The 27967-nt window shown below is 42.9% G+C and overlaps 2 protein-coding genes across 2 annotated transcripts in view; both read left to right on the top strand.

Moving 5' to 3' along the window:
* The window catches only part of fam171b (family with sequence similarity 171 member B), a 30014-nt gene extending 15839 nt beyond the window's left edge, over nucleotides 1-14175 (top strand). The window contains exons 5-9 of the mRNA XM_061889304.1: nucleotides 1116-1286; nucleotides 1375-1488; nucleotides 3681-3804; nucleotides 6025-7875; nucleotides 8302-14175. Of these exons, the coding sequence (XP_061745288.1) occupies nucleotides 1116-1286; nucleotides 1375-1488; nucleotides 3681-3804; nucleotides 6025-7303 (1688 nt within the window). The 3' untranslated portion in view covers nucleotides 7304-7875; nucleotides 8302-14175. The remainder of the gene's footprint in view (nucleotides 1-1115; nucleotides 1287-1374; nucleotides 1489-3680; nucleotides 3805-6024; nucleotides 7876-8301) is intronic.
* A 2060-nt stretch (nucleotides 14176-16235) lies between these two features.
* calcrlb (calcitonin receptor-like b) overlaps nucleotides 16236-27967 on the top strand; it is a 49498-nt gene continuing 37766 nt past the window's right edge. The window contains exon 1 of the mRNA XM_061889006.1: nucleotides 16236-16420. The gene's annotated coding sequence lies outside the window, so the exon portion shown is untranslated. The remainder of the gene's footprint in view (nucleotides 16421-27967) is intronic.

The raw sequence follows: 27967 nt of genomic DNA, 5'->3' as shown, positions 1-27967 counted from the left end.
AGCTACAATCGGGCGGAAGGCGGGGTACACCCTGGATAAGTCGCCACCTCATCGCAGGGCCAACACAGATAGACAGACAACATTCACACTCACATTCACACTCCAGGGACCATTTAGTGTTACCAATCAACCTATCCCCAGGTGCATGTCTTTGGAGGTGGGAGGGGCCTATCTCCAGGTGCATGTCTTTGGAGGTGGGAGGGGCCTATCTCCAGGTGCATGTCTTTGGAGGTGGAAGGAAGCCGGAGTACCCGGAGGGAACCCACGCATTCACGGGGAGAACATGCAAACTCCTCACAGAAAGATCCCGAGCCTGGGATTGAACCCAGGACTGCAGGACCTTCGTATTGTGAGGTAGACACACTAACCCCTCTGCCACCGTGAAGCCCGAGATAAATAATATTATTTCATATTTTGCGGTAGTTTTATTAATTTCACACATTAGTCGCTCCGGCCAAACTATGAAAAAAACTGCGACTTATAGTCCAAAATATATGGTATGTTATTGTGACGGTTGCATGGACCATCAAGGAAGGACAGGCTTTTGCAGGTTTGACTCTTGTTTATTTTTCAATAACACAAGCTTTGTCTTTTGGTCGGATCGCTTTTCAGCTGCTCCTCGCTCGCTTTGAGTCGGCCGGGTTTTCGTCGCTGTCTTCGGCTCGTTTTCGCTCGTCACGTTCTTCTTCTCCTTCTGCCATGATCTTTCCTCCTTCTCCCCTTTTATACAACCAGAGGAGAAATGTTAATTGTGTGCCGGTGCGCGATCCACGCACCTGAATTAGATTGCGGCGCCGCCTCTCCGCTCCGCCGCATTCTCCGCCTCCTTGCCGCCATCTTGGGCAGGGCACGCTGCAGCCCTGCCCCGCCGTCTGCTCCGCTTCTCCACAGTTATATATTGTAAAATGTTCCACTTGCTGTTGCCATGATCCACCATAATATACTGTCTGCAAAGGTCAATAAAAATATTTGGGAAAATCTAAGTTAAAGTATTAATTTTGACAGCTACAGTATTTTTTAAATCATAATCATTGCTCGCATGTTTTAGTAACAGCAGATTCGATTCAAACGGGTTCCACAGAACCGGGAAATCCGACTGTTTCTTGTCTCTGCAGTTTTGAAAAGCGTCGAGCTCAAACCCGTGGTGGCGATCAGCGTTCTTCTCTATGAGGGCGGGGAAGAGCTCCAAGTTCGGGGGCCCATCCAGGTCAGCGTGCCTCTGGGGGGCGGCACACGCCTGCGGGCGTCGGACACTGTGCCAGCCTGGGCTTTCAACCTGCAGACAGGTACAGTATAGGAGTCAACGTCACACATCCAGGATTGGGTGCGAAACTTTAGCAATATGTAAATGTCTCTGACATGACTCGTCTGAAGGTGCCTGGGAGAATCAGGGTCTGGGAGTAGTGAAGACCGTTGGTGAGGAGCTGGTTTGGACGTATACTGCTTCCCACCTGGGTTACTGGATTGCCGCCCCCCTGCCGTCAAATGGTAAATATGAATGAGTATGCATGTACTGTAGGCAATTCTACTTAGGCATCCAGGGTAAAACCCACCTAACCTTATCCTTGTCCACACACACACACACACACACAATGGTCTTTTAAAGCCCCCACCCCCCTTCGTCATTTGTTACATGGCCTTTCCTTTTAACAACACTCAGTAAACATTTGGGAACTGAGGAGACCAATTTTTGAAGCTTTTCAGAAGAGATTATTTCCCATTCTTGCTTATTGTACAGCTTAAGTTGTTAAACAGTCCAGGGTCTCCGTTGTGGTATTTTAGACTTTATATTGCGCCACACATTTTCAATGGGAGACAGGTCTGGACTGCAGGCAGGCCAATCTAGTACCCGCACTCTTTTACTATAAAGCCACACTGTTGTAACACGTGGCTTAATATCGTCTACCTGAAATAAGCAGGGGCGTCCATAATAACGTATATAATATGTTGCTCCAAAACCTGTATGTACCTTTCAGCATTAATGGTGCCTTCACAGATGTGCAAGTTACCCATGCCTTGGGCACTAATACACCCCCATACCATCACAGATGCCGGCTTTTCAACTTTGCGCCTATAACAATCCGGATGGTTCTTTTCCTCTTTGGTTCGATGTCCACAGTTTCCAAAAACAATTTAAAGTGTGGACTCGTCAGACCACAGAAGACTTTTACACTTTGCATCAGTCGATCTAAGATGAGCTCGGACCCAGCAAAGCGTTTCTGGGTGTTGTTGATAAATGGCTTTCGCTTTCCATAGTAGAGTTTTAATTTTCACTTAAAGATGCAGCGACAAACTGTATTTACTGACAGTGGTTTTCTGAAGTGTTCCTGAGCACATGTGGTGATATCCTTTATACACTGATGTCGCTTTTTAATGCAGTACCAGCTGAAGAGTCCAAGGTCTGTTATAACATCGCTTACATGCAGTGATTTCTCCAGATTCTCTGAACCTTTTGGTGATATTACGGACAATAGATGGTGAAATCCCTAAATTCCTTGCAAAAGCTGGATGAGAAATGTGGTTCTTAAACAACAATTTGCTAAGGCATTTGTTGACAAAGCGGTGACCCTCGCCCCATCCTTGTTTGTCAATGACTCAGCATTTTATGGAAGCTGCTTATATACTCAATCATGGCACCCACCTGTTCCCAATTAGCCTGTTCACCTCTTTGATAGATTAAAACGTTTTATTAGTAGATTGCACAGTACAGTACATATTCCCTACAATTGACCACTAAATGGTAACACCCGAATAGGTTTTTCAACTTGTTTAAGTCGGGGTCCACGTTAATCCATTAATTCATCCTGTGGGATGTTCCAAATAAGTGTTTGATGAGCATTCCTCATCCTTCTCAGTCTTTTTTGCCGCTTGTGCCAACTTTTTTTAAAAAAAACTGTCGCAGGCATCAAATTCCAAATGAGCTAATATTTGCAAAAAATAACAGTTTTCCAGTTCGAACGTTAAGTGTGTTGTCTTTGCAAGTCTATTTAATTGAATATAAGTTGAAATGGATTTGCAGGGTTAGTGCGTCTGACTCACAATAAGAAGGTCCTGCAGTCCCGGGTTCAAATCCAGGCTCGGGATCTTTCTGTGTGGAGTTTGCATGTTCTCCCCGTGAATGCGTGGGTTCCCTCCGGGTACTCCGGCTTCCTCCCACTTCCAAAGACATGCACCTGGGGATAGGTTGATTGGCAACACTAAATGGTCCCTAGTGTGTGAATGTGAGTGTGAATGTTGTCTGTCTATCTGTGTTGGCCCTGCGATGAGGTGGCGACTTGTCCAGGGTGTACCCTGCCTTCCGCCCGATTGTAGCTGAGATAGGCGCCAGCGCACCCCGCGACCCCGGAAGGGAATAAGCGGTAGAAAATGGATGGGATGGATGGGTATTCGGTTTTTATTTATGATTTACACCAGGTGCCAACTTCACTGGTTTTGGGTTTTTAATATCTAGCCCCATTGTTGAAATATTTAAAAAAATATATTTAGTTGTGTAGGGCAACACATGGAATTTTTCCAGTGTTTAAGGTAGTTTATGTAAATCTTTTAAATTGTATTTTTTTAAATATGCAAATCAATGCGGAGGATACTTTGCATGATAAAAAAATATTTTATTTTATTCAGCACCAATTCGGTAGAATCACCCTTGTGCAGTCACTAAAGCTTTTCTCTTAATATATTAGATCACCCCGGCTATGGAATCCCCTTGGATTTCATGTCATACCACGCTCTCCTGCTGGTGGGAATCCTGTCAGGAACGCTGCTTGTTGTGATTGGATTTCTATCACTGCTGCTGTGTCACTGCGGGTAAGAAATGAGATGCATTGGAATAAATACAGTGGGGCTAAAAAGTATTTAGTCAGCCACCGATTGTGCAAGTTCTCCCACTTAAAATGATGACAGAGGTCTGTCATTTTCATCATAGGTACACTTCAATCAATCAATCAATCAATGTTTATTTATATAGCCCCTAATCACAAATGTCTCAAAGGACTGCACAAATCATTACGACTACAACATCCTCGGAAGAACCCACAAAAGGGCAAGGAAAACTCACACCCAGTGGGCAGGGAGAATTCACATCCAGTGGAACGCCAGTGACAATGCTGACTATGAGAAACCTTGGAGAGGACCTCAGATGTGGGCAACCCCCCCCCCCCCCCTCCCTCTAGGGGACCGAAAGCAATGGATGTCGAGCGGGTCTAACATGATACTGTGAAAGTTCAATCCATAGTGGCTCCAACACAGCCGCGAGAGTTCAGTTCAAGCGGATCCAAGACAGCAGCGAGAGTCCCGTCCACAGGAAACCATCCCAAGCGGAGGCGGATCAGCAGCATAGAGATGTCCCCAACCGATACACAGGCGAGCGCTCGATCCTGGGTCTTGACTCTGGACAGCCAGTACTTCATCCATGGTCACCGGACCGGACCCCCTCCACAAGGGAGGGGGGGGACATAGGAGAAAAAAGAAAAGAAGCGGCAGATCAACTGGTCTAAAAAGGAGGTCTATTTAAAGGCTAGAGTATACAGATGAGTTTTAAGATGAGACTTAAATGCTTCTACTGAGGTAGCATCTCGAACTGTTACCGGGAGGGCATTCCAGAGTACTGGAGCCCGAACGGAAAACGCTCTATAGCCCGAAGACTTTTTTTGGGCTCTAGGAATCACTAATAAGCCGGAGTCTTTTGAACGCAGACTTCAACTGTGAGAGACAGAATGTGGAAAAAAAATCCAGGAATTCACATTGTAGGAATTTTAAAGAATTTATTTGTAAATTATGGTGGAAAATAAGTTTTTGGTCAACCATTCAAAGCTCTCACTGATGGAAGGTTTTGGCTCCAAATCTCCCGATACATGGCCTCATTCATTCTTTCCTTAACACGGATCAATCGTCCTGTCCCCTTAGCAGAAAAACTGTAACGCCGGTTCGGTATCGTGGTACCGGGTTCGATTCCCTCGTGGATGCGTCAAACGAAGAACACAACAAAGGTAGGATCTAACAAATTTATTAACAAAGGGTGAGGTCTGAACAAAAACACTGGAGCTAATAAAAAGGGAAACAAAAGACGCTAGCGTGAAAGTAAATATAAAGAACTAAGACTTGGCATGAAGGCATAAAAAGTAAAAACAAAGATGATTAGCATGTGAGCTAAAGATGACTGGATGGCGGAGCTAATGAGCGAGCGAGAAAAGCATACCCAACGTTACGTTGCGTGAAAACAAACTAGAGTCCCGGAAATAATAAACAGAAGAGGATGGCTTATAAAGGGAAGGTGATTAGCAGAGAACAGGTGTGCAGGAACCGGGAGTAACAGCTGAAACTAATAAGTAACCATGGTGATGGACTAAACGGGAAATAAACGGATCAAACGGAGAAAGATGGAAAAATAAACAATAATATTTGAAGATCCGAGTCACGGATCGCAACAGAAACAGCCCCAAAGCATGATGTTTCCACCCCCATGCTTTACAGTAGGTTTGGTGTTCCTGGGATGCAACTCAGTATTCTTCTTCCTCCAAACACGACAAGTTGAGTTATACCAAAAAGTTTTACATGACATTCTCCCAATCCTCTGCTGTATCATCCATGTATGCATTTTGGTATAAACTCAACTCGTCGTGTTTGGAGGAAGAAGAACACCATACCTACTGTGAAGCATGGGGGTGGAAACATCATGCTTTGGGGCTGTTTTTCTGCTAAGGGGACAGGACGATTGATCCGTGTTAAGGAAAGGATGAATGGGGCCATGTATCATGAGATTTTCAGCCAAAAGCTCCTTCCATCAGTGAGAGCTTTGAATGGTTGACAATAAATTACAAATAAATTCTTTAAAATTCCTACAATGTGAATTTCTGGATTTTTTTTCTCACGTTCTGTCTCTCACAGTTGAAGTGTACGTATGATGAAAATGACAGACCTCTGTCATCATTTGAAGTGGGAGAACTTGCACAATCGCTGGCTGACTAAATACTTTTTTGCCCCACTGTATGTGTTTTGAGAATAATGAATTCGAAATGTTCTTCCCAGCGGTTCCCACCGAGAGCCCAGGAGGAGGCGAGCCCGTTTTTCCAAGCTCACGGTGGTGAAAAAGGACCAAACCACCTCCATGCACATGGAGGAGGGTCTGCTGTTCCACTCGGGCGAGAACATGCTGGCGTCCTGTAGCGTGCAGTGTGAGCCTTCGTCCACCCCCAGGCACAAAGCCAACTACAACATCTACGTGGAGGATCCAGCCGGTCGCTCGTCAGCCGCTCTTTATGAGAAGGTCTCAACAGACCGCGTCAAAGTCCCAACTCATCCTCACTACATCAACAACGAGGAGGCGTCTCGACTTCGGGACAGAGCGGACCAGGACCGCTGCAACATTAACTCCGACGCCTTCTTCCCAGACAAGCTGCGTCACATCTACAACCAGCCGGGGGCCGTCGCCCTGGCAACGGATGTCTTCGGCGGTCAGGAGTCCGGCTGCAAGTCTGCCACGTTCCCTCGCAACGGAAACGAGTTTGATTCTCACTCAGAGGCTCCGAGTAAGGACGGCTACGCTCAAACGCTGGTGAAAGTCCAAAACGGGCAACAGCAGAGCGACCAGGATGAGCCCAAGCCTCTGGAGACTCCTCCGCCGAGCCAAGGGCCTCCTGGTGCAGGCTGGGGTCGCTATAGCAACCTCCTGGAGTCCTCCGTGTCAGTGCCAGGAACCCTCAATGAGGCAGCCGGGATGGAAGGCTTCGGCAGTGGCGTTCCAAGAGAGCTCCAGTTGATCTCCGAGCACACTTTGCTGGAGTTGAGCCGGGGCAAACCCTCGTCGTCCCACCCCAGGGCCTGGTTCGTCTCCTTGGACGGAAAACCGGCCGCCCAGGTGCGCCACTCCATCATTGAGCTGCAGAGCCGCCACCGCCCGCCCAGCAGCAACGACACCAGCCTGGACTCGGGGGTGGACATGAACGAGCCTCTGCATGGCGTCCGCGAGGCGGAGCGGGAAAGGCCCTCGCTCAGGGCCTTCTCGCTCCCGCACCACGGCCGGAGGTACGGCGAAGAGCAGGACCTGAGCAGCAGCGAGAGCGGCACCACCGCCGCCTGCACGCCAGAAGACCCCGGCCTCAGGAACATTCTGGACGGGAGCAGCGGGGCCATTTCCAAAATTCCCGAGGAGCACGACGGGATGGACACGTCCAGCACTCAGGAAGACAGCGAGGCCAGAGGGACGCCACCCCCCCGCCGCGTGAGGAAAGGAAGGGAGAAGGTGAAGTCGGGAAAAAGGAGTACAAAGCCAATACGAGAGGGACGGCCCCTGACCAAGCGTCGCTAGAACAGCCCGCCGGCTCGTCCTCTTCGTGTGATCGGACAAAAAGACGGATAACATCGGGTTCCCCGCAAACACGTTCCGAAGATCACCAGCAAGATTCCTCTCAAGAGGGTGCCTTCTTTCTGCCTCGCACCATGAAGTGTTCAAGAACTGGTGAGTCTGCAGGACGGACACAACACGGGACGGCGTTTGTAGTGCACTTATCCTCGCCTGTCGTGAGCCGTCACCCTGGTCTTGGCATCATTTATGTTTAGTGAGTTTCCTACGGGGCAGCGCGGTGGGAGAGGGGTTAGGGCGTCTGCCTCACCAGTTCTTTCTGTGTGGAGTTTGCATGTTCTCCCCGTAACTGCGTGGGTTCCCTCCGGGTACTCCGGCTTCCTCCAAAGACATGCACCTGGGGATTGGTTGATTGGCAAACACTAAATTGGCCCTAGTGTGTCTATCTGTGTTGGCCCTGTAATGAGGTGGCGACTTGTCCAGGGGTGTACCCCGCCTTCCGCCCGAATGCAGCTGAGATATGTTATATTGTTGTCCGATTTCCACTCGGACAACAATATCGGCGGCGTGCCTTGAAGGTACTTTTAGCGTCCTCCTCAAGCTGTTGTCATGTCCGCTTTTCCGCCATACAATCAGCGTGCCGGCCCAGTCACGTAATATATGCGGATTCTACACACACACACACACAAGTGAATGCAAGGCATACTTGGTCAACAGCCATACAGGTCACACTGAGGGTGGCCTTATAAACAACTTTAACACTGTTACAATTATGCACCACACTGTGAACCCACACCAAACAAGAATGACAAACACATTTCGGGAGAACATCCGCACTGTAACACAACAGAACAAATACCCAGAACCACCTTGCAGCACTAACTCTTCCGGGACACTAAATATACACCCCCGCTACCAACAAACCTCGATTTTGCATGTCAGTATAAAGTCATATTGTTGTCTGATTTCCACTCGGACAACAATATCGGCGGCGTGCCTTAAAGGTACTGCTTTTAGCGTCCTCCTCAACCTGTTGTCATGTCCGCTTTTCCGCCATACAATCAGCGTGCCGGCCCAGTCACGTAATATATGCGGATTCTACACACACACACACACACAAGTGAATGCAAGGCATACTTGGTCAACAGCCATACAGGTCACACTGAGGGTGGCCTTATAAACAACTTTAACACTGTTACAATTATGCACCACACTGTGAAGCCACACCAAACAAGAATGACAAACACATTTCGGGAGAACATCCGCACTGTAACACAACAGAACAAATACCCAGAACACTAAATATACACCCCCGCTACCAACAAACCTCGATTTTGCATGTCAGTATAAAGTTATATTGTTGTCCGATTTCCACTCGGACAACAATATTGGCGGCGTGCCTTAAAGGTACTGCTTTTAGCGTCCTCCTCAACCTGTTGTCATGTCCGCTTTCCCGCCATACAATCAGCGTGCCGGCCCAGTCACGTAATATATGCGGATTCTACACACACACACACACACACAAGTGAATGCAAGGCATACTTGGTCAACATCCATACAGGTCACACTGAGGGTGGCCTTATAAACAACTTTAACACTGTTACAATTATGCACCACACTGTGAAGCCACACTAAACAAGAATGACAAACACATTTCGGGAGAACATCCGCACTGTAACACAACAGAACAAATACCCAGAACCCCTTGCAGCACTAACTCTTCCGGGACACTAAATATACACCCCCGCTACCAACAAACCTCGATTTTACATGTCACTATAAAGTTATATTGTTGTCCGATTTCCACTCGGACAACAATATCGGCGGCATGCCTTATAAGTACTGCTTTTAGCGTCCTCCTCAACCTGTTGTCATGTCCGCTTTTCCGCCATACAATCATTGTGTCACATAATATATGCAGATTCTACACACACACACACAAGTGAATGCAAACATACTTGGTCAACAGCCATACAGGTCACACTGAGGGTGGCCTTATAAACAACTTTAACACTGTTACAATTATGCACCACACTGTGAACCCACACCAAACAAGAATGACAAACACATTTCGGGGGAACATCCGCACCGTAACACAACAGAACAAATACCCAGAACCCTAAATATACACCCCCGCTACCAACAAACCTCGATTTTGCATGTCAGTATAAAGTTATATAAGCCTTGCTTGTTCAATATTCAATGCAGAACTTGTTTGGGTCCCTATTAAAAGGTTAAGTTGTTCAACTTTGGCCCGCGGCTTTGTTCAGTTTAGAAGTTCGGCCCACTCTGTATTTGAGTTTGACACCCTTGGGTTAGTTAAAGTGTCCGCCCTGAGATCGGTAGGTTGTGAGTTCAAACCCCGGCCGAGTCATACCAAAGACTATAAAAATGGGAGCCATTACCTCCATGCTTGGCACTCAGCATCAAGGGTTGGAATTGGGGGTTCAATCACCAAAGCGTTAAATCCCGAGCGTGGCCAGCGCTGCTGCTCACTGCTCCCCTCACCTCCCAGGGGGGGGGGGGGTGAACAAGGGGGATGTGTCAAATGCAGAGGACAAATTTCAACACACCTAGTGTGTGAAGTGAAGTGAAGTGAATCATATTTATATAGCGCTTTTCTCTAGTGACTCAAAGCGCTTTACATGGTGAATCCCAATATCTAAGTTACATTTAATCCAGTGTGGGTGGCACTGGGAGCAGGTGGGTAAAGTGTCTTGCCCAAGGACACAACGGCAGTGACTAGGATGGTGGAAGTGGGAATCGAACCTGGAACCCTCAAGTTGCTGGCACGGCCACTCTACCAACCGAGCTATGTGTGTGACAAACATTGGTACTTTAACTTTAAACCGACTAAATCATGCCATGACCCGGGTAAAGGATCATGACCTGGCCAGGTATGTACTGCTCCATGTTGTCCTCCAAAAAGAGACTTCTTGGTTTGTGAGTTTAAATAGTATAACTCATAGAAACTGTTACTTTAATGTGCATGAATGTGGTTTTTTTTGTGTGTGTAGTTGTTGCCGCATCACCAAAACCACATTGGTATGTTGTTTTTTTTTCCCTTTGTCCAACTTACATTTTGTGCCTTGAAGATTTGCTCAGAGCATTTCTAGACTTATTCCGCGTGTGAACAAAATGGCGCAGAACACCCCCGTTTCGTTGTTAACGTCCATCCGGGATTCGCGTGGTGGCACAATTCCCGTTCCAGCAATATTTACGGCGAAGTAGATGTTTGAAGAGCTTGACCAAATGTAGTCTTCCTTTGTGCATTACAGCAACATTTGTGTGTTTGTGTGTAAATCAGGGGTCTCAGACACCTGGCCCGCAAGATGTTATTTTGTGGCCCCCCACCTTAATATGAACGTTTTATATGAATATCGCTTAACAGCGTTGTGTTATTTGTGTCAGCCTTGCCACTGACAGTTAGTTTGTGTCATGGACCATGTCATATTCTGGTTTTGTTTCTGTTTTGGTATCACAGCCTGTTTTGTAATTGACATCTTTAGTTCCTGGTTGCACTTCCTGGTTTGTTTCGGTTGCCTAGTTACGCATTTACGAAATCTGCGTTCAAAGGACTCCGGCTTGTTAGTGATTCCCAAAGCCCAAAAAAAGTCTGCGGGCTATAGAGCGTTTTCCGTTCGGGCTCCAGTACTCTGGAATGCCCTCCCGGTAACAGTTCGAGATGCCACCTCAGTAGAAGCATTTAAGTCTCACCTTAAAACTCATTTGTATACTCTAGCCTTTAAATAGACTCCCTTTTTAGACCAGTTGATCTGCCGTTTCTTTTCTTTTTCTTCTATGTCCCACTCTCCCTTGTGGAGGGGGTCCGGTCCGATCCGGTGGCCATGTACTGCTCGCCTGTGTATCGGCTGGGGACATCTCTGCGCTGCTGATCAGCCTCCGCTTGGGATGGTTTCCTGCTGGCTCCGCTGTGAACGGGACTCTCGCTGCTGTGTCGGATCCGCTTTGGACTGGACTCTCGCGACTGTGTTGGATCCATTGTGGATTGAACTTTCACAGTATCATGTTAGACCCGCTCGACATCCATTGCTTTCCTCCTCTCCAAGGTTCTCATAGTCATCATTGTCACCGACGTCCCACTGGGTGTGAGTTTTCCTTGCCCTTATGTGGGCCTACCGAGGATGTCGTGGTGGTTTGTGCAGCCCTTTGAGACACTAGTGATTTAGGGCTATATAAGTAAACATTGATTGATTGATTGATTGATTTAGTGTCACCTGTTTCTGGTTTTTGATCACGCGCACCTGCCCCTGATGATTTCCGTCCCTATATGTGCCTGTCTTTGTTTGCCTTTCGTTCTCGGACTATAGTTTGCCTCACGCAACAGATGACGTCTCATTCCCGCATTGTGGTAAAGTACTTTTGTTATTCGTTTAGCTTCCAGGCTATTTTGTTTATTTCCTTGTCCTTAGTTTAGATACTAGCAATTTCTGTTCTTTCTAGCTCCTATGCTGAGTTCTGTTGGTTCGTCTATAGTGCAAGTGTTTTTGTTATTAGTTTGTTTTTGTAGTCAGAAATAAATCATCATTCCTACCTTTTTACGCTGTGTTCCATCTCCGCTGCACCACGAGAATGCAAACACACGCCACAATGCCACCTGGACGTCAGTTTGAGTTTTAGTTTTTCCTCTCTGTGTCCTGTCTTTAGTTCCTGTCACGTGCTCTTATTTTGTCTGTTTCCTGTTTCTTTTTTTCCCTGTGTGCTGTTTTCCCCTCAGCTGCGACTGATTGGGACCTGGCCACACCTGGTGTCAATCAGCCCGCTTCTATTTGAGTCTGTTTTTGTCTTCCAGTCAGTTGCTGGATTATTGTCATGTCGATGTCGCTCTTGTCGTTGCTACCTGTCGTCTCATATCTTGTCTATGCAGCGTTGCGGTAAGCTATGTTTGTTGGCGGTTTTTAGCTTACTGCCTTTTGTTCCCTGCTTTTTATATTACATGTACGACTTCTGTTTCCTGCTCGATTCTTGCTAGCTTCCTCGCTAAGGTCCTTTTTGTTTTCTAGCCCCCATGCTAGCTTCCTTAGTCTGTTATCCGCCTCGTGCTCGCTTTGTGTTACTACCCTTTTGTTTGTTCTTGTTCTATTATTTAAATTGAATCATGTTTTCCTGCAAAATGCCTCCCTCCTTCTGCGTCTTGGGGTTCGTCAACAACTAGGGATGCACCGAAATGAAAATTTGTGGCCGAAGCCGAATAAAACTTAAACGCTTGTCCGAACACCGAATACCGAATAATGAATGCAGTTTTTCACAATTGTTTTAATATTGCATTAGTAGCCTAGAATAAATATTTAGACATGTTTTTCAAATAAAGTATTTTTTTATTGAATATTGACATTTTTTTAATATTCCAGTAGCCTTTGCTTTTCAAAAAAAGCACAGTTTTTCATTTATATTAGGCCTTCAAACAAAACATGCATTCCAAAAAAAAAATAAAGTGCATTAAAGTGGATAAACCCACAACAAATGCATTATTGTCCTTTTGGCAAAAGTCTGCTTAGCCACAGTAGATATGCTAATAATGTAAACAGAAGGCTTAAGTAAATCTCAATTAAGTGTGTGCTTGTAACCTCATACACTTATACAGGTACACAACATATCCCAACGTCACCGCGTCAAAAAATTGCGTCACACGCCACTATTCGGCCTTGTTCTTAACTCATTCCACTGAAGGCCGAATGTGGCTATTTTTGCCATATTCGGCCGAATATATTCGGTTACCGATTAATCGGTGCATCCCTATCAACAACTAACTCTGACAGAATAATCCAGCCACATTCGAACCCCGCAGAGTTGTCTATGGCAGAGAGGCTTAATTTATCGTAAAAAGTACAACACAAGCAAACTGTCATTGGCAAGCCTGACAATTTGGGTCCAAAACGGCTCTTTCAACGTTCTGGGTTGCCCACCTCTGCATTGGTGGAAAAGCGGCAAATGAGTGAAAGCGACAGAAACGTTCCTATGGAGACGAGGGTTTTCTTACACCGCGACACCTGTCAGTCAGTAATAACAGTCCCGTATAACCTGGACCAATTCAAACCGTTATGTTTTATTTATTGTTTAATTTGAATTACCTCACACGATGAACACTACATATATTTCTATATGACCCCGAATTACACTCCGGGAGTCGTCACTTTTTTTGCTCTTGCTATCCTGGTACTTTCCCGGCGACCGCCGTGTTGCTGTAGGTAGGGAAAGCGGAACGACACACATTGCGGAAAAAAACGTTATTCTCAAATATATTCCACAACCCCAAACATGTCTTTTTCGAAGCCTGCATCGAAGATGAAAGGTTAGTGATGAGTAAAGACAATTCCAGGAAAAGTGGGAGATGCAATATCTGTTTGTTGAGCACCCCGACGTGTCTTATTTGCACAGAGAAAAATGCGGTGCATAAGTGATACAATTTGAAACGTCATTATACAATTAGACACTGCAAAAAAATTTTTACGAAATCTTTACCTGTGGCCCAGGTAAATTGAGTTTGAGACCCCTGGTGTAAATAGTACCAACCGCTTCCGTTCTGTGACTGTGATATTGTTTGTTCTGTGCTCAAAACTTAAAGAATGAATGGTTCCAAAAATATGTTTTAATAAGCATGACATTTATTGGTTTTTTTTTCATAGTGAAGAAAGTGAACAAAAGGTTGTTTTTAAATGTAGCAACAAGTTGAGCGCTGAGTCAGCCGATTTAGGAATGAACACTTGAATGCAGCAGAAGCTGCAACGTACACTAGTCCTTGCTCCTGTTCAACTTGCTGAATGTATTTGTGGATTTAACTTTCTTCCGTTGTTTGCCGGTGATTCCTGTATTTCTTTGTGTGTTTTAAATTATTAAACATGTTTCAAACGCTTCAATCGTGAAACTTGCTCAGATTTCAGTGTGTTTGTTCTGGACAATGGAGACAAGACTCGAAATATTAATACATATTTAAATAGTTCCTTAAATGTATCAGTAATTGATTATACATCCATCCATCTTCTTCCGCTTATCCGAGGTTGGGTCGCGGGGGCAGCAGCCTAAGCAGGGAAGCCCAGACTTACCTCTCCCCAGCCACTTCTTCCAGCTCTTCCCGGGGGATCCCGAGGCGGTCCCAGGCCGGCCGGGAGACATCAATCAATCAATCAATGTTTATTTATATAGCCCCAAATCACAAATGTCTCAAAGGACTGCACAAATCATTACGACTACAACATCCTCGGAAGAACCCACAAAAGGGCAAGGAAAACTCACACCCAGTGGGCAGGGAGAATTCACACCCAGTGAATGCTGACTATGAGAAACCTTGGAGAGGACCTCAGATGTGGGCAACCCCTCCCCCCCCCCTCTAGGGGACCGAAAGGAATGGATGTCGAGCAGGTATAACATGATACTGTGAAAGGGTCTTGCCCCATGTGGAGGAGTTCAAGTGGTCTTGTTCACAAGTGAGGGAAGAGTGGATCGTGAGATCGGTGTGGTGTCTTCAGTAATGCGGACGCTGTATCGATCCATTGTGGTGAAGAAGCTGAGCCGGAAGGCAAAGCTCTCAATCTACTTTCCCATCCTTGAGCTTTGGGTTATGACCGAAAGGACAAGATTGAAGGTAAAAGCGGCCGAAATTAGTTTCCTCCGTCGGCTGGTTGGACTCTCTCTTAGAGATAGGGTGAGAAGCTCCGCCATCCGGGAGGAACTCAAAGTTAAGCCTCTGCTCCTCCACATGGAGAGGAGCCAGATGTGGTGGCTCGGGCATCTGGTCAGGATGCCACCCGAACGTCACCCTGGAGTGGTGTCTAGGGCACGTCCGAATGGTAGGAGGTCACAGGGAAGACCCGGGACACGTTGGTAAGACAATAGCTGTGTCCCAATTCTGGGTCTGCATCCTTCCGAGGACCCGGCCTACACAGCCTCAGAAAGCTGGATCTCCGGAGGCACCTCTGAAGGATGCGTCACCTGTTGTTAAATACTTACATTTGAAAGTGTATTCTCGTTGCCGCTGCTTGTATTTACCATCCTCGTCAAAAAGATCCGGGTTGAACAAAAGCGCAGAGCCTGGGAGGTCACGAAGGATAGTCGCGGTTCATCCTCCAAATACAGGGAAAAGGACGGCGCATTGGGAAGAGCCTTCAAATTTGAATGAATTGGGACACAGTTTATGTCTCCCGGCTGCTCTGGGAACGACTCGGGAGGAGCTGGACGAAGTGACTGGGGAGAGAGAAGTCTGGGCTTTTCTGCTTAGGCTGCTGCCCCCGCAACCAGACCTCGGATAAGGGGAAGAAAATGGATGTATGGATAATATAATAAATTATTGACAAACCATTTAATGCAAGGTTTAATTAATTAATGACACTTTTGAGTAGTTATGTTGATAAATAAAATATGTATTTATTGAATTTTGTCCCATTTGATCCTCCGTATTGGCCACATTTACATTTATACCCCAGTGCTTGTGGTGGTAACCATGGGGATATGACGACACCAAGCCAGCAGAGGTCGCTGTTGCAACACGGCTTTGTTTCACATAAATCTGCCACAAAAATATTTCATGTATTTTTCTCAAACTTTTTTTTTTTTTTTGACGGGCGAATGTTATTGAGTTGAGAATAATTGCTACTGGCGGACTACGGCCGACGTAACTGCCATTAATTTAAAAATCTAATTATTTGTATTCCTTTTAAACGCAGTTAGGGCGTCCCTTGACGTCTTGTGATGTCATTTTGGATGTGTCGTTCGTGAACGAAACCGCTCTTTTAAATGATTATAATGAATGCTTTATAAATTAGTGATTCATTGAAGGCATAAGTGTATTGTATTTCAGATATGAATGTATATAAAATTTTGTTAGTAAATTAATAATAGGATTCAAAAAATAAATTTGAAGTCATTCGAAAGTCAAAAGAGTTGGCTCTAAAAAAGGGAGTCGAATCATAAGTACCGACTCTCTTTAAAGAGGCGAAATTCTCACGACTGGATGTCATCCACCAAGTGTGTTTATCAAGACAGGTCAGACCGTGGAGGGAAACACTGACAAACACACCGACTCCTCAAGGACCGAACTTTTTCAGTACACCTCAAGAAAGGAACTAATAAACCGAGTGATTAGTCTTACTCAAGTCACCTGCAAAGGTAAGCTCGTCTTTGTTATTTAAAACCATCACTGCAAGGTCATTTTGATGCTACCATGGAAATACATGAGGATGCGTTCAAGGGGCCTGGGAGACAATAATATCAAAATATGAGTGAAAAGGAAACTTAAATAATAATAATCATAATTATTATTATGATTATTATTATGCTGTACGTGGTTGTAAATGTATTTCATGTTCTAGCAACCACAACTGAACTAACATAATGTTAGCAACACTAACCAGCATCGTCCAACCAATGCAAGAAACAACACATAATACTTTGTTTTTTAGGGTCATCTGTGTCTAATAATGGAGTTTTTATTTACAGGAAGTCTATTCAGGCTTTGGGCTGCATTTGGACTACTGTAGCTAAACTTGCTCAATGTGCATAACTCACACAGGAAGGAAGCAGAGGAGGACATAAGGGAAGAGAGAAAAGAAGGCAAAATGTGAATGTAACAATCCTGCCATCACAAATAATATTACAGTATAGTTCGACTAACACACAATTAAAAGCCGTATATAAGTCTTATAATGAAGGCAACACATGATGTAAGTGTCTATATTAGCAATAATAGCCCACTATCAAAATGACTTCAAAAGTCTTTAATACATGTTATAATGAAGGCAACACATGATGCAAGTGTCTATATTAGTTGTATCAGCCTATCAAAATGACTTTAAAATGAAGTGTTATAATGAAGGCAACACATGATGTAAGTGTCTATATCAGCTATAATAGCCTGCTATCAAAATTACTTTAAAAGTCTTATGTAAGTGTTATAATGGAGGCAACGCATGATGTAAGTGTCTATATTAGCCTACTATCAAAATGACTTTAAAAGTCTTTTATAAGTGTTATAATAAAGGCAACACATGATGTAAGTGTCAATATTAGTTATAATAGCCTACTATCAAAATGACTTTAAAAGGAAGTGTTATAATGAAGGCAACACATGATGTAAGTGTCTATATTAGCCTACTATCAAAATGACTTTAAAAGTCTTTTATAAGTGTTATAATAAAGGCAACACATGATGTAAGTGTCAATATTAGTTATAATAGCCTACTATCAAAATGACTTTAAAAGGAAGTGTTATAATGAAGGCAACACATGATGTAAGTGTCTATATTAGCCTACTATCAAAATGACTTTAAAAGTCTGATTTAAGTCTTATAATGAAGGCGACACATGATGTAAGTATCTGTATTAGCTATATTAGCCTACTATCAAAATGACTTTAAAAGGAGGTGTTATAATGAAGGCAACACATGATGTAAGTGTCTATATTAGCCTACTATTGAAATAACTTTAAAAGTCTTATTTAAGTCTTATAATGAAGGCGACACATGATGTGAGTGTCTATATTAGCAACAATAGCCTACTATCAAAATTACTTCAAAACTCTTTTATAAGTGTTATAATGAAGGCAACACATGATGCAAGTGTCTATATTAGTTGTATCAGCCAACTATCAAAATGACTTTAAAAGGAAGTGTTATAATAAAGGCAACACATAATAGCCTACTATCAAAATGACTTTAAAAGTCTTGTATAAGTCTTATAATGAAGGCAACACATGATGTAAGTGTCTACATTAGCTTACTATCAAAATGACTTTAAAATGAAGTGTTATAATGAAGGCAACACATGATGTAAGTGTCTATATCAGCTATAATAGCCTACTATCAAAATGACTTTAAAAGTCTTATATAAGTGTTATAATGAAGGCAACACATGATGTAAGTGTCTATATTAGCCTACTTTGAAAATGACTTCAAAAGCCTTATACAAGTCTTAAGATTAAGGCAACAAATGATGTGTCCATATTAGCTATAATAGCCTACTATCAAAATGACTTAAAAAGCAAGTGTTATAATGAAGGCAACACATGATGTACGTGTCGATGTTAGCTATAAGAGCCTACTATCAACATGACTTTATAAGTGTTATCATGAAGGCAACACATGATGTAAGTGTCTATATCAGCTATAATAGCCTACTATCAAAATGACTTTTAAAGTCTTACATAAGTGTTATAATGGAGGCAACACATGATATAAGTGTCTATATTAGCCTACGATCAAAATGACTTTAAAAGTCTTTTATAAGTGTTATAATAAAGGCAACACATGGTGTAAGTGTCTATATTAGTTATAACAGCCTACTATCAAAATGACTTTAAAATTAGTGTGATAATGAAGGCAACACATGATGTAAGTGTCTATTAGCCTACTATCAAATTGACTTTAAAAGTCTTATATGAGTCTTATAATGAAGGCGACACATGATGTAAGTGTCTATATTAGTCTACTATCAAAATGACTTTAAAAGTCTGATTTAAGTCTTATAATGAAGGCGACACATGATGTAAGTGTCTGTATTAGCTATATTAGCGTACTATCAAAATGACTTTAGAAGGAAGTGTTATAATGAAGGCAACACATGATGTAAGTGTCTATATTAGTCTACTATCAAAATGACTTTAAAAGTCTGATTTAAGTCTTATAATGAAGGCGACACATGATGTAAGTGTCTGTATTAGCTATATTAGCCTACTATCAAAATGACTTTAGAAGGAAGTGTTATAATGAAGGCGACACATGATGTAAGTGTCTATATTAGCACAAATAGCCTACTATCAAAATGACTTCAAAAGTCTTTAATACGTGTTATAATGAAGGCAACACATGATGCAAGTGTCTATATTAGTTATATCAGCCTATCAAAATGACTTTAAAATGAAGTGTTATAATAAAGGCAACACATAATAGCCTACTATCAAAATGACTTTAAAAGTCTTATATAAGTGTTATAATGAAGGCAACACATGATGTAAGTGTCTATATTAGCTATAATAACTTACTATCAAACTGACTTTTAGAAGTCTTATATAAGTGTTATAATGAAGGCAACACATGATGCAAGTATCTATATTAGTTATATTATCCTACTATCCAAATTACTTTAAAATGAAGTGTTATAATGAAGGCAACACATGATGTGTCTATATCAGCTATAATAGCCTCCTATCAAAATGACTTTAAAAGTCTTATGTAAGTGTTATATTGAAGGCAACACATGATGTAAGTGTCTATATTAGCTCTAATTGCCTACTATCAAAATGACTTCAAAAGTCTTTAATACATGTTATAATGAAGGCAACACATGATGCAAGTGTCTATATTAGTTATATTAGCCTACTATCAAAATGATTTTAAAATGAAGTGTTATAATGAAGGCAACACATAATAACCTACTATCAAAATGACTTTAAAAGTCTTATATAAGTGTTATAATGGAGGCAACACATGATGTAAGTGCCTATATTAGCTTACTATCAAAATGACTTTAAAAAGCCTCATGCAAGTCTTATATTGAAGGCAACACATGATGTAAGTGTCTAAATTAGCGCTAATAGCCTACTATCAAACAGACTTTTAAAAATCTTATATAAGTGTTATAATGAAGGCAACACATGATGTAAGTGTCTATATTAGATAGAATAGGCTACTATCAAAATGACTTTAAAAGTCTTATGTCATTGTTATAATGGAGGTGTAACACATGATGTAAGTGTCCATATTAGCAATAATAGCGTACTATCAAAATGACTTTAAAAGTCTTATATAAGTGTTATAATGAAGGCAACACATGATGTAAGTGTCTATATTAGCTCTAATAACTTCCTATCAAAATGACTTTAAAAGTCTTACAGAAGTGTTATAATGAAGGCGACTGCAATGGACGTCGAGGTGAATGTGATGAAAACAAAATCACACCAACATTACCAATAGAAATCAAATTATTTGTCCCCTGCAGGTCTGGATTCAGAGTCACTCCAAATTAAAGTGTAAATGACATTAGATTAAAGCAGTTTACCATTTTTCTCATCCAAAAGTGAGTTTTTCTTCCTACAAGGCAAGTTGTGCTGGTTTGCTCGTAGGCCAACCACTTAAATGGCTATCAAGTCTTTTCAATTGTATTGTTTTGTCATGAAATGGTTTGTCCCGAATCTTTTAATGCGGCCACGTAAACATTATTTTCCCGAGAAGAGGCAGACTGTGTGACCCGTCTGGAATGCTCTGAGCTTTGTGAGAAAAACATCTGTCACAGCGATGTCACATCTCATGGACTCTGACTCCAGAAACCTTCCAGAGACTTTGGAACGATTGGCAAAGCTGGGATCGGGTTGTCGCTGGGGTTGCTCGATTTTCTTAATTAAGTATTTGTGTTTGTTAATTTTTTTCCAATATTTTTTTTTCAATTAACATATAGTGATTTTAGTAAATAAAATGAATAAATACCTTTTCTTAAAGATGTTCTTTAAGCCAAAAGTCATACATCATCTAGGACAGGGGTGTCAAACTCAAATACAGAGTGGGCCAAAATGTAAAACTGAACAAAGCCGCGGGCCAAAGTTGAACAAATTAACCTTTTAATAGGGACCCAAACAAGTTTTGCATTAGATATTGAACAAGCAAGGCTTATATAACTTTAGTGACATGCAAAATCCAGTTTCAAATAATAATAATTAAAAAAATATCAATGGCATATCAAATAAAATTTAAATAAAAATGTTCTGCCTTTTTTTCTATTTCAATCAATCAATCAATCAATGTTTATTTATATAGCCCCAAATCACAAATGTCTCAAAGGACTGCACAAATCATTACGACTACAACATCCTCGGAAGAACCCACAAAAGGGCAAGGAAAACTCACACCCAGTGGGCAGGGAGAATTCACATCCAGTGGGACGCCAGTGACGATGCTGACTATGAGAAACCTTGGAGAGGACCTCAGATGTGGGCAACCCCCCCTCTAGGGGACCGAAAGCAATGGATGTCGAGCGGGTCTAACATGATACTGTGAAAGTTCAATCCATAGTGGCTCCAACACAGCCGCGAGAGTTCAGTTCAAGCGGATCCAAGACAGCAGCGAGAGTCCCGTCCACAGGAAACCATCTCAAGCGGATCAGCAGCGTAGAGATGTCCCCAACCGATACAGGCGAGCGGTCCATCCTGGGTCCCGACGAGCGGTCCATCCTGGGTCTCGACTCTGGACAGCCAGTACTTCATCCATGGTCATCGGACCGGACCCCCTCCGCAAGGGAGGGGGGGACATAGGAGAAAGAAAAGAAGCGGCAGATCAACTGGTCTAAAAAGGAGGTCTATTTAAAGGCTAGAGTATACAGATGAGTTTTAAGGTGAGACTTAAATGCTTCTACTGAGGTAGCATCTCGAACTGTTACCGGGAGGGCATTCCAGAGTACTGGAGCCCGAACGGAAAACGCTCTATAGCCCGCAGACTTTTTTTGGGCTCTAGGAATCACTAATAAGCCGGAGTCCTTTGAACGCAGATTTCTTGCCGGGACATACGGTACAATACAATCGGCAAGATAGGATGGAGCTAGACCGTGTAGTATTTTATACGTAAGTAGTAAAACCTTAAAGTCACATCTTAAGTGCACAGGAAGCCAGTGCAGGTGAGCCAGTATAGGTATATATGTATGTATATATGTATATAAAGGTATATACAGTACAGGCGTAATGTGATCAAACTTTCTTGTTCTTGTCAAAAGTCTAGCAGCCGCATTTTGTACCAACTGTAATCTTTTAATGCTAGACATGGGGAGACCCGAAAATAATACGTTACAGTAATCGAGACGTGACGTAACAAACGCATGGATAATGATCTCGGCATCTTTAGTGGACAAAATGGAGCGAATTTTAGCGATATTACGGAGATGAAAGAAGGCCGTTTTAGTAACACTTTTAATGTGTGACTCAAAGGAGAGAGTTGGGTCGAAGATATTTGCAATCTTCTAAGGTTAATATCAATTTTTTTCCACAGGCTAGTAATACATTTGAAAATAAAATAACAATATTGAATGAACCAAACATTCAAGCCTTGAAGTAGCAAGAGAAAATGCATGAATAAAACGTTATTATTGGTCAGTTTGCTGGAAGTTTCTCGGAAGAGTTAGTGCTGCCAGGGGTTCTGGGTATTTGTTGTGTTGTGTTACGGTGCGGATGTGTTTGTCATTCTTGTTCGGTGTGGGTTCACAGTGTGGCGCATATTTGTAACAGTGCTAAAGTTGTTTATACGGCCACCCTCAGTGTGACCTGTATAACTGTTGACCAAGTATGCCTTGCATTCACTTGTGCGTGTGTGTGTGTGTGTGTGTGTAAGTGCCACAAATATTATGTGACACGCTGTTAGTATGGAGGAAAAGCGGACGTGACGACAGGTTGTAGAGAACGCTAAAGGCAGTGCCTTAAATGCACGCCCCCAATATAGTCGTCCAGGTGGAAATCGGTAGAAATTCGGGAGAATGGTTGCCCCGGGAGATTTTCGGGAGGAGCACTGAACTTCGGGAGTCTATCGGGAAAATTAGGACGGTTGGCTAGTATGAGTATTAGCGGTGAATGCGGTGTTACAGCGACACCGACGCTGTATAACACCGGCGGGCCAGCTCTAATGCTAAATTGATATATCCTCAAGGGCCAAATTAAATTACACGGCGGGCCAGATTTGGCCCGCGGGCCAGAGTTTGACACCCATGATCTAGGAGGACCTTTTGCAACGTGTAAAGGTTTTATTATAATTTATATATTGTAGGAGCCTAAATACTGTTTAAGTTATTTTACATTTTATGGAAGATGCTTTATGTTTATTCAGCCAAAAGGGGACTATTTACTTTATTTGCATGATAAGAAAATGTGTATATTGAATGCTTAGAGCATGGGTGTCAAACTCTGGCCCGCGGGCCAAATTTGGCCCGCCATGTAATTTCATTTGGCCCTTGAAGCAATATCAAATTAACATGAGAGCTGGCCTGCATTCACCGCTAATATTCATACATGCCAACCCTCCCGATTTTCCCGGGAGACTCCCGAACTTCAGTGCACCTTCCGAAAATCTCCCTGGGCAACCATTCTCCCGAATATCTCCCGATTTCCCGATATTGGGGGCCGTGCTTTAAAGGCACTGCCTTTAACGTTCTCTACAACCTGTCGTCACGTCCGCTTTTCCTCCATACAAACAGCGTGCCGACCAAGCCTCATAATATAAGCGGCTTCTACACACTCACAAGTGAATGCAAGGCATACTTGGTCAACAGCCATACAGGTCACACTTGAGGGTGGCCGTATAAATAACTTTAACACTGTTACAAATATGCCCCACGCTGTGAACCCACACCAAACAAGAATAACAAACACATTTCGGGAGAACATCCGCATCGTAACACAACAGAACAAATACCCAGAACCCCTTGCAGCACTAACTCTTCCGGGACGCTACAATAAACGCTACCACCTAAAACAGGGGTCGGGAACCTTTTTGGCTGAGAGAGCCATGAAGGCCAAATATCTTAAAAACGTTTTTCCGTGAGAGCCATATTATATTTTGGTAATACTTTGATATGGGGAACATATTCACCATTAATTAGTTGCTTATTAACATGCAAATTTGTAACATATGGTCTCTTAATTTGTCATTTTTAAGTACTTATTAATGCCTTTTTCTGCATGGCCTTATTTTACAAGCGGTAAGCCATTAACTAAGAGTCTTCCCTTATAACCTCAGAATTATTGCCTATTAGTAACTCTAACCCTTATATGGTCCACTAGTGTCCAAATAACTCTTAATTAAGTCTTTGTTACATAAAATATGTTCCCCATACTAAAGTGTTACCAATATTTTTTAACACTGAATACAACTAAATGTGCGCATTTTTAAGTTAGACTAACATTTTTGGAGTATAATAAGTCTCTTATTCTTTTTAAAAACATTGTTATTCTGAAGCTAACAAATGATAAATGAAATACTTCTTACCATTAATGCGACTTCTTGGATTGATGGATTAAAATGCATGAGAATGTTTTTAATTTTGAACGTTATTTTGAACCCTGTGAATTCCAGCGGAATTATTCCTAATTATCGTGTTAAGCAATGTCGGCTAAGATTTATCTGAGAGTCATCAAAAGAGCCACATCTGGCTCTAGAGCCGCAGGTTCCCTACCCCTGACCTTAAAGGTTAATTTGTTCAACCTTGGCCCGCGGCTTTGTTCAGTTTTAAATTTTGGCCCACTCTGTGTTTGAGTTTGACGCCCCTGGCTTAGAGTAATTGTATAAAGCTCACTTTAATTATAATTATTACATTTGTCAAAATGATTTGATGACGTAACTGTTTTAAGTGCATATATGGCAGAAGGATCTTTGTGTTGAGGGTGTTTATGGATGCAATGTGTCATGGGTAATGGCAGTCAGGTGCGGTGGAATCGAGCCACACAGTTTTTTGACCTCACTCATACTTATTCTCACTCATACTTATTCCAACTCGTACTGCAACAAACTCTTTTTATTTTGTCATTCATTTGTTCCCACATCGTGACTGTTTTATGTTTTGAATTATTAAAGGGGAACATTATCACAATTTCAAAAGGGTTAAAAACAATAAAAATCAGTTCCCAGTGGCTTGTTGTATTTTTTTATGTTTTTTTCAAAATTTTACCGGTCACGGAATATCCCTAAATAAAGCTTTAAAGTGCCTTACTTTCGCTATCTTCGAAACCACTATCCATTTCCCTGTGACGTCACACAGTGCTGCCAATGTAAACAAACAATGGGAATACCACAGCAAGATATAGCGACATTAGCTCGGATTCAAACTCGGATTTCAGCAGTTTAAGCGATTCAACAGATTACGCATGTATTGAAACAGATGGTTGGAGTATGAAAGTATTGAAGAAGAAACTGAAGCTATTGAGCAAATAGCTATTGACGCTATTCATAGCCATAGCATGGCCGAATAGCTGCGTTAGCATCGCCGGTAAAATGTGCGGACCAAACGATCAGGACTTTCGCATCTTGTGACACTGGAGCAACTTAAATCCGTCGATTGGTAAGTGTTTGTTTCACATTAAATGTGGGTGGAAGGAAATGTAATATAGTTGCAAATGCATCTGCAGGTTATCCATACATCTCTGTATGTACGGGGCGGTATAGCTTGGTTGGTAGAGTGGCCGTAGAGTGCAACTTGAGGGTTGCAGGTTTGATTCCCGCTTCCGCCATCCTAGTCACTGCCGTTGTGTCCTTGGGTAAGACACTTTACCCACCTGCTCCCAGTGCCACCCACACTGGTTTAAATGTAACTTAGATATTGGGTTTGACTATGTAAAGCGCTTTGAGTCACTAGAGAAAAGCGCTATGTAAATATAATTCACTTCACAATTCACTTCTGTGCCATGTCTGCTTTAGCACCGCCGGTAATTAGCATGTTAGCATCGATTAGCATAGCATGTTAGCATCGATTAGCTGGCAGTCAACATCAACAAAACTCACCTTTGTGATTTCATTGACTATCTGCAGGTTATCCATACATCTCTGTGCCATGTCTACTTTAGCACCGCCGGTAAATAGCATGTTAGCATCGATTAGTGTAGCATGTTAGCATCGATTAGCTAGCAGTCACGCCGCGACCAAATATGTCTGATTAGCACATAAGTCAACATCAACAAATTCACCTTTGTGATTTCGTTGACTTTATCGTTGCAAATGCATCTGCAGGTTATCCATACATCTCTGTGCCATCATGTCTGCTTTAGCACCGCCGGTAAATAGCATGTTAGCGTCGATTAGCATAGCATGTAAACATCGATTAGCTGGCAGTCAACATCAACAAAACTCACCTTTGTGATTTTGTTGACTATCGTTGCAAATGCATCTGCAGGTTATCCATACATCTCTGTGCCATGTCTGCTTTAGCACCGCCGGTAAATAGCATGTGAGCATCGATTAGTGTAGCATGTTAGCATCGATTAGCTAGCAGTCACGCCGCGACCAAATATGTCTGATTAGCACAGAAGTCAACATCAACAAACTCACTTTTGTGATTTCGTTGACTTTATCGTTGCAAATGCATCTGCAGGTTATCCATACATCTCTGTGCCATGTCTGTCATCGCCGGTAAAATGTGGAGACACGCTTGCACATTCAATGGGGGTCTGGCGGCAGACACTTTCGCATCTTAGGGACGGCGTGGCGCAGTGGGAGAGTGGCCGTGCGCAACCCGAGGGTCACTGGTTCAAATCCCACCTAGTACCAACCTCGTCACGTCCGTTGTGTCCTGAGCAAGACACTTCACCCTTGCTCCTGATGGGTGCTGGTTGGCAGCTCCCTCCATCAGTGTGTGAATGGGTAAATGTGGAAGTAGTGTCAAAGCGCTTTGAGTACCTTGAAGGTAGAAAAGCGCTATACAAGTACAACCCATTTATTTATTTATTTATTTATCTTCTTGCCGGTGGTGCAACTTGAATCCCTCCCTGTTAGTGTTGTTACACCCTCCGACAACACACCGACGAGGCATGATGTCTCCAAGGTTCCAAAAAATAGTCGGAAAAACGGAAAATAACAGAGCTGAGACCCAATGTTTACAATGTGTTGAAAATGAAAATGGCGGCCGTGTTTCCTCGGCGACGTCACATTCTGACGTCATCGCCTCCAGCGCGATAAACAGAAAGGCGTTTAATTCGCCAAAATTCACCCATTTAGAGTTTGGAAATCGGTTAAAAAAATCTTTTTTCTGCACCATTAAGGAATATATTGACGCTTACATAGGTCTGCTGATAATGTTCCCCTTTAAGATCACAAGTAAACCATACAAACCAAGAAGAACGTCCGGAGTTTTGTTTTGTTGTTGCCGCAACAAGCGGAGTGAATGTGATAGTAGAGGAGCGTCAAGCTTTTTAGGAATCTACATATATACTAAATAATATGTGAAGTGAAGTGAATTATATTTCAATCAATCAATCAATGTTTACTTATATAGCCCTAAATCACTAGTGTCTCAAAGGGCTGCACAAACCACCACGACATCCTCGGTAGGCCCACATAAGGGCAAGGAAAACTCACACCCAGTGGGACGTCGGTGACAATGATGACTATGAGAACCTTGGAGAGGAGGAAAGCAATGGATGTCGAGCGGGTCTAACATGATACTGTGAAAGTTCAATCCATAATGGATCCAACACAGTCGCGAGAGTCCAGTCCAAAGCGGATCCAACACAGCAGCGAGAGTCCCGTTCACAGCGGAGCCAGCAGGAAACCATCCCAAGCGGAGGCGGATCAGCATCGCAGAGATGTCTCCAGCCGATACACAGGCAAGCAGTACATGGCCACCGGATCGGACCGGACCCCCTCCACAAGGGAGAGTGGGACATAGAAGAAAAAGAAAAGAAACGGCAGATCAACTGGTCTAGAAAGGGAGTCTATTTAAAGGCTATATAGCGCTTTTTCTCTAGTGACTCAAAGCGCTTTTACATAGTGAAACCCAATATCTAAGTTACATTCAAACCAGTGTGGGTGGCACTGGGAGCAGGTGGGTAAAGTGTCTTGCCCAAGGACACAACGGCAGTGACTAGGATGGCAGAAGCGGGAATCGAACCTGCAACACTCTATCAACCGAGCGAAATATTTTGTATTGCATCCATCCATTTTGTACCACTTGTCCCTATTGTAATTCTGAAACAAATCGTCA

Source organism: Nerophis ophidion, linkage group LG27 (assembly GCF_033978795.1).
Source record: "Nerophis ophidion isolate RoL-2023_Sa linkage group LG27, RoL_Noph_v1.0, whole genome shotgun sequence".
Taxonomy (NCBI): Eukaryota; Metazoa; Chordata; class Actinopteri; order Syngnathiformes; family Syngnathidae; genus Nerophis; species Nerophis ophidion.
The sequence above is the reverse complement of the archived record's forward strand: the minus strand, read 5'-3'. Positions and strand labels throughout refer to the sequence as shown.